Here is a 15,546-nt window from a genome sequence, read left to right as displayed (position 1 = left end):
CTGGACTCAACTTCCCATTCTTGATTCTGTTGGTATGCTGTTTTGTAGATTATAGAGTGGGAACTGGTAAGTCAGTGTCTGTATGAAACGGCTCTCTTCTATAAAGCAGTAAATGCAGTTACCTCAGGTAGAAACTTACTAACTAAAGACTTACTATCAGCAGTTCTCACAGCTACTTCAAACATTAATGAGATAAAAAAAAGAACCTGTTTTTCTCATTGCTCTTGCATTGTGCTTGGCCTTTGTGTATCTTTGTTTGTTTTAGTTCTCTGAATCTGGTCTATGCAGTTAAACTGTTATGTTCATGGCTTACATCAGCTTCAGATAGTCAAGAAAAATCCTACTAGAATCTTATTGGCTTAGAGCTGCTGTTGGTGACTGTAGCATTGTGGCTGGATTTCATACCTCCACTGGTGAACTCGGGAGTTTCTCTACAGCTGATAGCCGTCTAAAGGCTAGTACACCATAGTATACAATAGATAAATTGAGGATTAGCTTTTATTTTTATATTCTAGTAAAAGTCATTCTACGGTGCTGTCAGTCTTCTATATCATACATGACTTTTTCCATGTGGAACAGCCACTGATTACATCGTGCTTTTCTACTGGGTAATGAATGTAAATTAAAAAAATTGATAGTAAATTTCCCTCGTACAGAATAGAAAAGTATGTAATTTCTATCAGAGAGTTACAGAGTGAAATGAGAAGTTTGCCACAGCAGCTGGTCCAGCTGGTGATGCTTCAGACCTCTTAACTGTCTGAGTGCTGAGGACCAGATTGTCTTGACAGCACTGTGCTGTCAGATCTGTACGTTCTTCAAACAGAGGACATGAGATCACTTGAGTAGATAGTGTCTGTGTTTATTCTCAGTCATCTAGGTCATGGTAGTCCTGATGATTCAACAGAAGGCAATTTTTTCTTTCTTGACAAGAATAGAAAAAAGAAGTTCACTAGTTATTTGTCAGTCATCCAGGTCATGGTAATCCACAGTGCTTTTGTAGAAGTCAACTGAGGAAGTTGACTATTTTTCCTGGATTACTCTACTGTATTTTTTGACTTTGGCTTGACTGGAACAGCAGGTTGAGGTGTAGCAGTGCCCCAGGCTCTTTCTCTCAGGGGATATCTGTCTTTCATGTCAGGTTTCATGAGTCAGTGGTAGAAGCAAAGTAGGCTACTACAGCAGGCCACAACAACACAGATCACACTGATTTTAGAAAATGAGAGCTCTAGATGTTACTGAAATGACACAAGAACAACATCAGCTGAGTATTTCTGAAAAACAATAAGAAACAAAAATAGCTGTGTTAGCTGATTAATGAGCTTTTCTGTTCATACAGACACACAAGATAAGTTGAACATTTTGGCTAACACAGTAAAAGCAAGTTAAGACATCACGTCTCTGTGGGGTTATTTGCACAACTGTAATCTATTTAAATCATGTTTAATTTTGTACCAGATTTTTTAAAATTTAGTCCATGGGTGGTATGATGATATTCAGGTATACCATTTTATTTAGAAAATAAATGAAATAAATCTTTTTCTGTAATACTATGTATTATACCAGTATGAGTGTGGTATTATGGATTGATGGTAATGCTAATGCTGCAAAGCTGGTTAGTATTTCAGTCCCTTTTTAGTGAGTGTTTCACATTTAGTCAGATTTTCAGTCTGCCTGGTTCAGAAGTTTTTGAAGGCTTGTGTAACATGATTTCCTGCCACGAAGGTAGCTACATTACTGACAACAAGTTCGTAGTGTCTCCCGATGGCTTTGCTGCAGAACTGAACTAGAGGGAAAATCTGGCAGTCAGTTATTATAGCTGTCACCGATGATGAGCTCAATGAAACGGACTGTCACAGAACATAACCTGACAGCAGAGCATGTGAGTCTGTGACTGATAGATAGTTACGGATGAGCATAATTTTTGTTTGGCTTATGGGAGAAAAGGCTTCAGTGATTAGCATCCTTCCCTCGTGGATTAATGGTATGTCAGGCAGACCTTCACAACAAGACCAAAGTGCTTCCATCGACAGAAACTGGACTTCTCTTTTTTGTCTCTCTTCAAGAACCCAGCTGCATTTGAATGAAGCACATAGGGTTACCATGACCTGAATGACTGACAATCTGCACACACATTGGCCACCAGTTGTCCTATATGGAGGCACACAGGGCCTACGTAAAGAAGTCACAATGTACAGTGGTTCCCTATCTCAAGACTGTTTCACTCCAGTAGTTGGATAATGTGGTATGCTCTTCTCCTAGGTTAAACAAAACAGAACGTGTTTTAAGTAGGTTGTCTTGGTTCTATTGCTAAACCAAACGAAAATCTGTTGCTTTTGTCTGGTTTGTACCTATACGCTAGAGGACTTTCTGTGGAGAATACGTGTGATGCAAATTTTATCATCCACCCAATCCACATGGGTCTGTGCTGACCTCTCTGCACTGTTAGCATTGCAAGCATACTGACTGCACGTGCCAGGAACAATGGCTGTGCAAGCAGATTCTCCCACATCCACACCTTTTTGTAGTTTATCATTAAGAGTCAAAATTGAAGTAGTTGCCTGACTTTGGAGGTGCTTTCATTTTTGCACACTTTCCTTTGACAGAGCCCAGATACAGTGAAACATTCTGACTCGCCAGAAGTTCTCTATATGTCCACTGGCTCTGAACACCTCACACTCACCACATCGACCTGGAGCCACAGACGGCTGTTTTAACTGTGAAGTGCAAAGTCAATGCCTTTCAGAACATTCATGGAAGCCCTGTATTTCTTGTATTGAGTATGAGGGGCATGCGACAGTCTAGGCCATACCTGTTATATGAATTGAGACACATGCACTGTCTGCAAAGTCTAAATTGGTTCATGCAGCAACTGTGTATCAGGGGCCGTTACACGAGGACCATCTTAACAGAAAACGCAAAAGTGGCGTCTTGTCATTTCACGTTAGACGAGCGGTTTGAAGGAAATCTGCGTATATACGGTGACTGTATAGTGTGTGGAATTCGATTGGATATGCATGCCAGGCAGCTGGGTGGCGCTGTGATAAAACTTGCCATGTCTACGTGCATGTACTATCTCCCTTTTCGGATCTGCGCCGCGGTAATGTTCATGAATGGAATCTGTACATATTCTGTACGTTTGTTGGTACGATCCTGTAGTGTACATGGAGCTGCCAGAGTTGCTTGAAGGTACGAAGGATGGAAATAATCCACACATCTTGTTTACATCTTGTACCGGCCGGCAAACCAAAGCAAGCGGCGCACGTATGTGACGTAATCGCGTACGCGACGTGGTCAGATCTCGGCAAAGTTTTGCGTTTTGCTGTTTAGACGGAAACGTAACGGCGGAGCGTTTTCTACTTTCCACTCTGGAGGCCGGTTTCAAATTTTTGCGTTTTCAAGGCCCCAAAACGCCGTCCTCGTATAAACGATAGGGCATTTTGTTGAAATATTTTGACGTTTTTACCTGCAAGCGTCCTCGTGTAAACGGCCCTCAGACCAAATTAATTATAACTTTATGTTGGGCCTCTGGTAATTTTTTTTCAATTGCTTTGAATGAAATTTAACTCTATTCTCAGCACAATAACAAAATCTTGGTCAAAAGTATTTAAACGAGGGATGGACCGATTATCAGTCTGGCCAGTTATGGGGACCGTCATTTTGAATTTTCCAATGAGCAGTTATTACTATATATTTGTTTGTTTGTTTTTTAAACATCAAATTATTGATAAATTCAGTGGCCACTGTGTGGTCTCTGCAGTGTCTCTCTCCCAGAAACACAACTCGCAAAAATTGAAACTAAACAGCTTTGAGATATGGGCCTTAGTGTGAGCGGTGAAAAATGAACAAACCTGAGAAGAACAGCAGACAGATTGTGGGAGACAAACTTTTCAGTCTCAGTTAATTGATCTCACTGTAAACAGAAGAGCATCCTGTGTTGATCTGTGCTCGACTGTTGAGTCACATAAGAAAGTTGATCTGTGGCTGTTTGTGTGAACGCCAAGGTTATAAAGAGCCCCTTTTTTTAACAAGCATTTCTAATCACTGCTTTTCTCAATTTTCAGGTGTACAGGCGAGATGGCAATGACCTTTTCATGAACCACAAGATCGGTCTGGTGGAGGCGCTGTGCGGCTTCCAGTTTATGCTCAAACACTTAGATGGAAGACAGATTGTTGTCAAGTACCCCGCTGGCAAAGTCATTGAACCAGGTGAGCAGTCTCATCCTTTTATGTTTTCTTGTGTAATTTTAACATCATTTCACACATCAGATTTTTTGAATCACAATGTAATATTGTCAAAAGTTCTGATGCTGATGTAGCCAGACAAAGGAATGTGTTTAGATTAGACAGCTGACCAGGGCTTTAGGTTGATGTTGGGCTGTATTGGTTGAAGTTTGTGCAGATTCTTTCTATTCATCACTGCAAATACATTATGGATAGCTAGAGGAGAGAGTGGAAATCCTCTGCTAATACTTACCATTCAAATTCAGCCTTTAGTAAAAAAAAGAAAGTACTGATGGTAGTGAATGAATACATGCAAATTATGTATACGAGAACCTAATTTTTGACCAAAGTGCTTCTTTTCCAGGCTCAGTCAGGGTGGTGCGAGGTGAGGGCATGCCACAGTACCGAAACCCGTTTGAGAAGGGAGATCTGTATGTCAAGTTTGATGTCCAGTTCCCTGACAACAACTGGATCAGCCCTGAGAAACTTGCGGTATGACTTTAATTAGCAGTTTATCATTTTCTTGTGGTTTTTGTCTTTTATCGTGAACATAGAAACAGCCAGAGAACTACTGACCTGAACTAACTCTTTACTGACACAGTGTTAATTATGGTACTGACAGTCTTGTCTATTTGTCATTCCATATGAAGTCAGATTCAAGATTTTTTTTATTTGCAATTTGTACACAAAAACAGACAATGTAGGCACATAGGAATTCTTGATAGTCAAGTTAAAGAACGGACAAAACAACTGTCTGACCAGTATTAGGCTAAAAGTGCTTGTTTGGTGCCTTGTTCAAACACTATGGGTAGAAAACAAGCAATGTGTTAGTATTCTAAGTAGGAAGACATTCTGTGGTTCCTGCTTCTCAAATGATCACATATTGACTTTGTCCTTAAGAACAAGAATATATAGAGGTTTTAGGCCATTCCTGATGTGAGGCATGACGTTTTCAGATGTCACCATTGGCTCAGGAAACTTCATCTCCAGTTTGTTAAAATTGTTTAGACTGATTAATGTATTAATTATGAAAATTGTCTGACAATTATTTATAACAAAAACATTTCTCAGTAGACTCTCGGGCTTGGTGCTATAGCTGAAACATTTGTCACGATATATTGTTTCATTCAAGCCTGTCAGTGATTGTTGATCATTTTTAATGATCTGTTTTTAATTTACAAAACACCAGGAGAAAAAACTTTTCATTTAATCACTTAAATTTGAATTTAACCACTTACCTGTCAATATTTTAACATTAACAGAACAGTGAAAAACACAAATAAATTTACAGATCAAAATAGTTAAATTCTATTTAGTTTTATTTAGGGCTGGAACAACGAATCGATAAAATTGCTAATAATCGATTATTAAAAGCCTTGGCAACGAATTTCATTATCGATTCATTGTCGCGCGATTCATGCGTCACTCGCCATGTCGCGGAGCCTCGTTTTGGTTCACCGAAGGCTAGTTTAGATGTTTGAGGACAGTAAAAGTCAAGTCTACTTTATGCAAATGAGCTGCAGGTAAACACAACGGATCGCAGCTGCAAACGCACCGCAACCAGACCAGCAGGCCACATGCGATGTGTCGCATCTAGTGGACACGCACCTTAAGTCACTGCATTATCCTACATTTGTTCCGTTTTGAAGTGAGGAAGCATAACATCAGTCTCTCTGGTAGCTCTCTGGTAGCTCGCCTGATGCTAGCGTTTCCTTGTTAGATGATTTATGGCAGTGATAGGGCGTGTGTGACTGTGAGAGATACGTTTTATTTCACTTTAATCAGCTTAAGCATGGTCTGGATATGCATTATAATATGCATTATAGTGGTAATAATTTGAAGATTAAGCCTCAAGTTTTAATTTTCTGAAAAAGTCTGAGTGAAGACACTGGTCTGTGTTGGAGTGAGGCAGGATGAATTACACTGACAGGCTTCATGATGAGAAAGACATCATGTCCACCACAGCAAGCAGCTGTCTGACTGAGAGCATCGACAACATGACCGTCACTGACATGAGGCCTCTGATGATGGTTGAAGACAAAGGCTTCACTACAATGATCTTATTTGTTCTGTCATTCCAAATCTGCTATTTCTGAATAAAGAAGCGGAAATTAGAAATGTTTTTATCCGATTCATCAATTAATCGAAAAAATAATCGTTTATTAAAATAATCGTTAGTTGCAGCCCTAGTTTTATTTATATAGCGCCAATTACAGGTCAGATTGTCTCAAGACACTTCGCAGAACCCATATGCCTAAACCCCCAGAGCAGTCCTAAGACAACAGTGGCAAAAAAAACAACTCCTTTTTAATGGGAAGAAACCTTGAGCAGAACCCGACTCTATATATATATATATATATGGTGGGGACCCATCTGCTGCTGTTGAGAGAAGCAGAAGAGGTAGAGGGGGTGGGGAACAAGGAACATATAACACACAATAGGATACATGCATGAGATAGATGGTGCATAAAAAGTACAAACTGATTCATAGTTTACTGTTATGGTGTATGGCTCTTGGACACTACATATAGCTGGTAGTAAAATTCAAACAGTGTGTAGATGAGCACATCAAGTATAGCGAGGGCCATGCAGAGTAGTTAATACAGACAATTAAGGACACTAATACATTGATACACATTAAGGAAAGATTGTGAACAGGATAAATCTGTTTTTATGATTTTCTGTTCATTAACAATAGATTTTATACATTATTAATTTGTTAGTTTGTGAAACAGTCCTTTGGTACAACTTATTTGTAAATAAGTATAGGTCAGCCGGAGCAAATGAACTCTCACTCCTTTCAGTGTTTGTAATGAGAAGCCTCAGGCCTCTAGCCTAGCCGCACTAGACAACCCGCGGCAACAAATTTAATTCTCTGCCAGAGTGGGTCTAGTTACCCTCCATAAGGCTCGAGGCTGGATGCTCCTAAAACTGGCCGGACCAATCACCATGAAGTGTAGAGTCAGAAGGCGGGCGTAACGAAGTGACAACAGAGGCGTGACGATTCTGACAGAAACAACCGGCGCACAATAAACAGTTATCTTTCGACTTGGCTTTGGCCACAGCCCTTAAAGATTTGAAGCTAAAATTCAACTTGAAAGATAAACAAAGGACGGCACTTAAGTGTTTCATTGAGAAGAAAGACGTATTTGGACTTATGCCGACGGGATATGGCAAATCCTTAAAATACCAGTTGGCTCCGCTGGTTGGGAAACTAATGGGACTTAGCCACAATCCGCCGGCGCTCAAGGAACTACGTCAGCCTATTCGTTGCGTTGATTGGTTGTATACCTACCCAATTGCTGCAGAGGGATTTGATAGACAACCTTTTAGCCCGCCTCCCTCCCTGTCGAGCTTCCCGAGACCCTTGTGCCGTCAGAAACATGGGTATAGCATGGCTAGGCTATCAGGCCTCCACAGAGGAGGAATTTGCAGCTAAATGTACAATTAATTCCACACAGGTGTTAATGTTACTCTGGCCATGAGCTGGATTCACTCAGTCACAATTCTTCTTATTACTGAATAAAGTTGCTCTACTGTAACGGCAAAATCCCTTCTGTAGCGCTGCAGGCATCAGCCTGCAACCCTTTGACACGAGTGCATGCTTCGAAAACGTAATAAGGCTGTCTGTTAAAGCTGCATTATGATGAATGTTTTCCATGTGTAGGAGCTGGAAGACATGCTGCCATCAAGGTCAGAGCCGCCCATCATCACTGGAGACACCGAGGAGGTCGACCTGCAGGATTATGATGTCAGCCAGAGCTCAACGTCGGGTAGCCGCAGAGAGGCGTACAACGACAGCTCTGATGAGGAGGGCGGCCACCATGGGCCGGGGGTACAGTGTGCCCACCAGTAGTCTCATACTCTCACTCAAGCTTGCACGCACGCACGCACACACACACACACACACACACACACACACACACACACACACACACACACACACACACACACACACACACACACACACACACACATATCCATCCATCCATTCCACCTGGGGAGTAAATGCACGAGTTGCAGAGTAAACAAAGTCTCCTGTCAGGCTGAAAAGGCTTGGTAGCTCCTCAGACACAGATCCAGTAATATATTGAAGCCTGCACCTGAGATTGTTGATTAATGTGATTAACTGAAGTGCTTGAATCATTTGGATCTTTGTGTGTGGAACTCACACTGGGGTAGCGAGAGACTTATTACACTGCACCTGAAACAAATTTAGACACTTTAAACAGCAACTTCAGGTAGAAGTCCTATAAAATATTTAAGATGTATCTAAACAAGTGGTTGCCCCAGTGAACACCACGCCATGTAGGACTATGATCTGGTGTTCAAGGTGAACCCCCCACCCTTCTCTTTCTCTGTTCAAGTCCAATCCCCTCCGCTAATGGGAACTCCAGATCAGTCAATGAAAGGAATGTTTCTTGTTTGCTGAGTGTGTGACTTGCATTTTGTTTTCATAGTATTTACAGTAATTTAAAAACTAACCAATGTGCATATGGATACAAAGCAGCTGAGCAATGTGACGTGCAGATTCATGGACTCATCCACTCAGCGCCATTTGTAGGATTTGTTTCTGATTTTTACAGCTTTATTTTCTTTGTAGGTTTTTACTCAGTTTTTTTCTTTCTTTACATTTTAATTCAAAGAGAAAATTGGTTATTGTGTATATCATTGAAGTGGTTGTTGGTAAGCTTCATCAGCTGCTGTATTCCAAGCTGTGTGATTTTTTTTTTTTTTTTTTCCAAAAGAAAAATGATAAGTGAAATGAGAAAAACCTATAGTATGTATCTGTGCTGAGACCATGTGCATGTAAAAAGCTTTGGTTCTGCACTTATCAAACATCAAATAAAGCAGCACACTTCTTAAGAAATGTCTATGAAGTTGTTGAATAAATTGTTGAAATATCAGGTCCTAAGTGGTGCTATGTTCCTTCTTCATTCTCATTATTATTCACAAACAGTAAATACCTGGAATGGTTGCACCTTACCAAGCAGATCTTCTCACTTTCTGAGATTTCAGTTCCAGATACAGGTACCATCAAACACAGAAAGGGATAGAAAATCATGTGAAGCACTCGGAGCTTCAAAATATCCCACTGGAAAACCAATCAACTGTTCGCTCTATAAATGGTGTCAGTGACCAGAGCTAATCCAAGGATTTTGTCTGTACCGACTGCCAGCTATTCTCTGCTGACATCAGATGACACCTGACCAAGTCTTTCTAAAAAAAAGTTTCCGTTATCAGTCAGGCCCCTGATGAAAGTGAATGAGATCACAGTCAGTCCGCAATGAAATCTGAGTAAATGGAAAGACAAGCAGATTGATTTAACACTGAGATAGTTTCTGATTATAACAGCTCGTCTCAGTCCCAGCTGTAAACTGTAGATTCAGTTTGAACTGAAATGTTTTTTATCCTGTAGAGCTCACTACTAATCACACAAGTAATTTGGTTTAATAGGTGTGTTTGTGCATAGTAGACTGGGACACAAAAAAACAGAAATTTGAAAAATCAAATGTCATATTTTAAGGACGTACAAATCTCTGGTATGCCTGTGCCAACTTTTGATTTCCAGTGAGTATTTATTTGACCAGTGGATTTCTTCTGGCTGAAAATGTATAAAATTGGGAAGACACCGCGTTGGAGAGGTACTAATAAATAGTCACTATTTCTGTGGTACAGAGACTGATGTCTGTTTTTCTGCAGGGTAAATTGCTCTAGGTCAAAGAGTAATTTTGTCATTTATTTACGCCAGCATGACTGTCATATAAAAGTGCACCACAAGGACTCGTGCAATAAGCTGTTAGATGAAACCTTCAGCTGATTAAAAAAATCTGGAACCATTGTTCCAAGTAATGATTATTTAATTGTTACATTTAGATCACGTTGGGCTTAGGATATAACGGTTCAGTGAGTACATGTTTAGTGTTGGTTGTGTGGGGTGGCCAGATTTCAGGTAGCACCCTGGGGTCACTTAGCTCCACCCCTGACGAGGAAGCTAAGGCTGATTATTTTGATATGAGATGGTAAGGATGAGATTTAGATCCCTGATTCTGACGTTTATGGTATTATGTTGGCAACAACACAATTCTTTCAGTCACATCTTGATTTACCAAAGAAGGGGAAAATTTCCACTAACAACTACACTACCGTTCAAAAGTTTGGGGATCATTAAGAAATTTCCTTATTTTTGAAAGAAAAGCATTTTTTTTCGATGAAGATAACATTAACTTAATCAGAAATACATCATTAATGTGGTAAATGACTATTCTACCTGGAAACGACTGATTTTAATGGAATATCTACATAGGCGTACAGAGGAACATTTCCCGCAACCATCACTCCTGTGTTCTAATGCTACATTATACTAGCTAATAATGTTGAAAGGCTAATTGATGATTAGAAAACCCTTGTGCAATTCTGTTAGCAGATGAATAGAAAAAATGTCCTTGTGAAAAATTGTGTCTTCATGGAAAACATGAAATTGCCTGGATGACCCCAAACTTTTGAACGGTAGTATATATACGTCTTTTTAGTGTAACTTAAATGCAGACACATCTGTCTTGTACTATGAAACTCATTTATATATTGCATACTGCCTTATTTCTTTAGTGCACTGGTGAAATAAAAAGCAATTCCTCTTTTGGTAGTGAATAACTATATTCATGTATCTCATAGAAGCACCTATTCTCATGATAGTGAGTCCTCATATAAGAAACCTATAACTAAGGACACATGGTAACGGTATTCCCTGATGGCAGAGGTCTCTTTCAGCAGCATGGTGCGGCCTGCTACCCTGCAAACATTGTTCAGGAATGGTTTGAAAAACATAGGGAAGAATTCAGGAGGTTCTGTTTGCCTCCAATTTTACAAGACCTTAAGTCCACTGAGCATCTGTGGGATGTACTTGAAAAACAAGGCTGAGCAGTGGAGGTCAAACCTCACAACTTCTGAGGTCTGTGGTTTTTGTGGCACAAAGGAGAGCTACATAGTATCAGTTAGGACGTTTTAATTGTGTGGCTGTCCAATGTAATCCATGTAACATATGAATTAGTTGCGATGTCGGGTACTGTTGAATCATATACCGACCATGACATCACTGCCTCAGAGACTTAAATCAGTGTTGATAACAGCCAAATTCCTCCCTAGCACATCACCGGCGCCGTGGCTTAGTTGGTTAAAGCGCCTGTCTAGTAAACAGGAGATCCTGGGTTCGAATCCCAGCGGTGCCTTTTCGTGTCGGACACTCCGTTCATTCTTTTGTTCCTCTTATTTGGTGTCGAACACAGGCTAAATAAAGGACAGTTAAATGTTAAACAGTCAAGTCATTTTTGTCCTGCAGAAACACGCCTCTTGGTGTTCATAAAATGTAGAAACGCAACGGAAATGGACAGTGCATTGCACTAACTCTGTAAGACTTGCAGTGCAGACATTTGTCCACATGGGGGCGACAGTGAAACGGCATGATTAGAGTGGTCCAAGAAGTCGTCAGACTACAATGGAGGGACAGAAGGAAGGAAAACATGAAGCAGGGCTGTCTGTGCTGTCATTTCAAGGAGTCAGTGCTGTTTGTGGGTCGTCTGTCTCTCAGGGTCTATCTTAGGTTATTATTCACCAGGAGGAGGAGGAAAGCAGTGCCTTTAAAAGCCAGAATAATGTGAATCACTTTTCTCCTTTTAGACGTGAAATCAGAACAGACAGTGAGCCGCATTGAGAGCAGATTGAGACGGCTTTGATTTCAAAATAAAACTCGCAAACCTCTCTTCTCAAACACTTCTATCGCAGTTTCTTTTTTATAATATATAGTGCTTTGTTTGCCTTTTGTTGGGAATACACTAATTGATACATTTATCGAAAATTAACCTTTTGTATTATGCTTTATCATCATGTGCTCTATTTTTATGCACCTTAGATCATTGTTCTTCTATTACATTTTTGAAATTTTAAAACATTCAGTTTCAATACACGTTTTGCTGGTATCTTTTATTTATGTTGTTGTATTTTAATATCTAATTTCTGATGTAATTGCTGATACAGCAGTATCATAGAATGAATGTTGTACACCTGGTCTGCTCCTGAAAGCAACTACAGTGGGCGCCCTGGGTGGAAGAGCTGGATCATGGAATAAGCATGGAGCATATCTTGTTTTATGTCACATGGATGGCTAAGTGTGTATGGGCAAGAGATAGCGGCAGGATACACTGTGGGAAGAAGGCAGGAGTAACTATGATGCTCTAAAAATGTGCTACTGGGAAACCTTAGGTGCTACATTTATACAGATGTTACTTTGACCAGCGATTTTTCCTACTGACACTGACAATGGTCTCTTTTAGCAGGAAAATGCATCCTGTCACACTGCAAACATTGTTCAGGAATGGTTTGAGGAACACAACAACAAAGAAGATGTTCACTTGGCCTCCATATTTACCTCATTTTAACTCTACTAAGCATCTGTTGGGTGTGCGGGAGAAACAAACAAGTTTGATCCATGGAGGCCAAACCTCACAACTTTACAGAGGTGGTTTGAATGTTGTGGCTATTCAGTGAAATTATGCAATATGTTAATTTATACTTATTATTTGTTATTATTCATCCATTATTTATACTTCGCTTAATTCTCCTTAGGGTTGCAGAGGAGCTGGAGTCTATCCCAGCTGACTTAGGGTGAAGGCAGGGGATTCCCTGGACAAGACACCAGTCTATCACAGGGTTACATATACAGACAAGTAATCACATTCACACCTGCAGACAATTTAGAATTACCAATTAACCTCAGCATGTTTTTGGACTCTGGGAGGAAGCTGTAGCACCTGGAGAAAATCCACACATGCACAGAGAGAACATGCAAACTTCATGCAGGAAGATCCCAGGAAGACTGGGACGCGAACCGAGAATCTTCTAGCTGCAAGGCGAAATTGTGCAGCCCAATACTTGCAAAATAAATTTGCGAAATAGTGTCTTTTCACCACTGCACCAATGTTTATTTCGGTTTAAGATTCCAGATTCAAGAACTTTATTGCCATTTATACAGCAGAAACGCAGTACCCCGAGTAATGACATTCTTATATTGTGATTTCTTTCACAAAATATAATAAAATGAAATCAAATCAAATAGAATAAAATGAAAAAATAACACAAAATAAATTAAAAATGGTTAAAAAAAATAAATTATTTGTGCAAATGTTAGAATCTTGTGCAGTACTATCATATGTGAACAGATGTTGACAGGTAGTGAATGCTGATATGTTCATGGGCAGGAGATATGTGCAAAATAATGCTATTTATAGATAGTATAGTCACTGATTTAGTAGTATGATAGCCTGTGGATAGAAACTGTTTTTTAGTCTGGTGGTCCTTGCTTCCACACACATTTTAAATGTTATAAGTGGGCTACACTTAAAACATTTAAAACACTGACCCATTGTAATAATCTGTGAAAGGAAATCTATAAGATATAAAACGAATAAATGTGTCCAACTAGTACGTCTTCAAATGCACTGTTCAACTGAATCGCAATAAAAGCCGCTGCAAAACGCGGCTTTTACTTTGAAGGAGACCAGCTGAACTGGCTGGTGTCGTGTATCTAACTTGACGCTGGAGTCTCTGCTGCCGCTGCAAAGGACACAATGCTTTTTACCAGTGAGGACTGTCGGTGTGTCTGAGCTGAACCCAGATGAAGGAGCCTCGCTGGGTCTCACACATGTCGAGCGAACCGTGGAGCTGCAGTGGGAGATAATATCAGCGGTGCTGGGCGGCCGGACCATGAGACTGCTGCTGCTGCTGCTGCTGCTGCTGCTCCGCTCCGCGACCCTCTGTGCAGGTGAGAAACAACAATGCGTCTCCACCGCTGTGACGTTTAACTGCAAATCTGTGCACATTTGTTTACATAGCTCTGCTGTAAATCCCCGCGAACACATGGTGGCACGCAAGTGGTGCAGATCCTGCAGGAGAATCCACAGAGCAGATGGAGTGTTTCCTGGAGGCTGTTTGCCTCTTTAACACCACTGGAGCTGCTTTAATGTGAACCCTCTAATGTCATTACATCACTGGCACCTGGGCAGCCTGGTGCTCACTGCCGAGGGGGTAGCAGAGGCTGTAATTGTGTCTGCTGCTGTCTCCAGTGTCACTCTGATGAAGTGATATGGTAGATGAAGACGGAGTGTTTTCATTGTTGTGATGGGATGCAGAGAAGATGAGAGTCTCAGACCTGCGGCCGTATTGATCTGTGGTGGAAATGATCAGGGTTAGTGTGGAAACATGGATGCTCTTTCACAAATGTGATGCTGCTATCAGCATTACATCACTGCTTCCCTGCAGCCAGTCAATCCCTGCCTCCCCCTCCGCCTCCCCCACCCTCCCTCTGTTATCATAGCCTGCACTTTATTGGCATGGAAATAAAGGAGGAGGACGCAAGAGACAAACACCAACTCTGTCAGAGGTTTCAGAGGTGTGTGAGGAGGGCAGAGGATTTTCTACACACTCCATTCAACACAAACACCATCACAAACTCAGGTCGGGGCTTGTTTGACACTTCTAAACACACACACACACACATACACACACACACACCAGCTGTACAGTTTTACAGCTTAGGAAGCAGTGAGAGCAGCATCTCTCTATTTTTGCGTTTTTCAGACACACTGTCAGAGCTCCAGAGGATTACATTCTGTATTTGAGAACGACGTGAATGAAAAATTAAAGGGCTTAATGCAGCAGCACAACCTTAATCCACGTACTCCTCTCACAATTCCTCTGCTCTTGTGTCAGTGGAAGGCTTATCTAGGTACATTTACAGTGTTCACTACAACTACAAGTACAATTTTACAGGTTCCTGTTTTTTTTTCATATATTTTTTAAAATTTATGTTGCTTAATTAATATGCTGGAAGGTAACTAACTAAGAGTACTCGCGAGCACTGCACTGAAGGAAGATTGTGAAATATTTTCAGTTATATGTTACTTTCTTCTCTTATTCCACTGCATTTCAGAGGAAATCTTGCACTTTATTCTCCACTTCATTTATCAGCTAGATTTAGTTACTGTTGACTTCTTACTCACATCAGTGTGTAGTCGGGTTCATGTTTCAGATGACTGACATCCTCACCAAATGCAGATTTTTTTTTCCCTCTAAGCTTCTCACTTGGATTGGTCTAACGTCTTATCAAATTTCAAAGATGAGAGAAGAAACTGGAAACAGATTTGTGTATCTGATATATATTTCACTTCAATTCAGTTCAGTTTTATTTATATAGTTACAATTACAGTCAAATTGTCTCAAGATGCTTTACAGAACCCGTATGCCTGACCCCCAGAGCAAGCCCCCAGGCGA

The 15,546-nt window shown here is 40.6% G+C and overlaps 2 protein-coding genes and 1 non-coding gene across 6 annotated transcripts in view; all 3 read left to right on the top strand.

Annotated features, from left to right (window-relative positions):
* Positions 1–9,128, top strand: part of LOC110965115 (dnaJ homolog subfamily A member 2) — a 29,213-nt gene extending 20,085 nt beyond the window's left edge. The window contains exons 7-9 of one of the 3 annotated variants that reach the window (XM_051960522.1): positions 4,062–4,206; positions 4,586–4,713; positions 7,889–9,128. In XM_051960522.1, the coding sequence (XP_051816482.1) occupies positions 4,062–4,206; positions 4,586–4,713; positions 7,889–8,077 (462 nt within the window). In that variant the 3' untranslated portion in view covers positions 8,078–9,128. The remainder of the gene's footprint in view (positions 1–4,061; positions 4,207–4,585; positions 4,714–7,888) is intronic. The other 2 variants (XM_051960523.1, XM_051960517.1) reach the window with 2 other exon arrangements.
* The window catches only part of lrp3 (low density lipoprotein receptor-related protein 3), a 29,950-nt gene that overhangs the window by 2,285 nt on the left and 12,119 nt on the right, over positions 1–15,546 (top strand). Inside the window, exon 1 of one of the 2 annotated variants that reach the window (XM_022214048.2) lies at positions 13,572–14,038. The exons of the other annotated variant lie outside the window; for it this stretch is intronic. Coding sequence (XP_022069740.2) covers positions 13,981–14,038 — 58 coding nt within the window. The 5' untranslated portion in view covers positions 13,572–13,980. Of the gene's footprint in view, positions 1–13,571; positions 14,039–15,546 lie in introns of those variants that run through there. 2 annotated transcript variants of the gene reach the window in all.
* trnat-agu (transfer RNA threonine (anticodon AGU)) lies at positions 11,377–11,450 on the top strand. Its single transcript has one exon. It is a non-coding gene; the product is annotated as a tRNA-Thr (tRNA).

This window comes from Acanthochromis polyacanthus, chromosome 2, assembly GCF_021347895.1.
Source record: "Acanthochromis polyacanthus isolate Apoly-LR-REF ecotype Palm Island chromosome 2, KAUST_Apoly_ChrSc, whole genome shotgun sequence".
Classification (NCBI taxonomy): Eukaryota; Metazoa; Chordata; class Actinopteri; family Pomacentridae; genus Acanthochromis; species Acanthochromis polyacanthus.
This window is presented reverse-complemented; position numbering and strand designations above follow the sequence as displayed.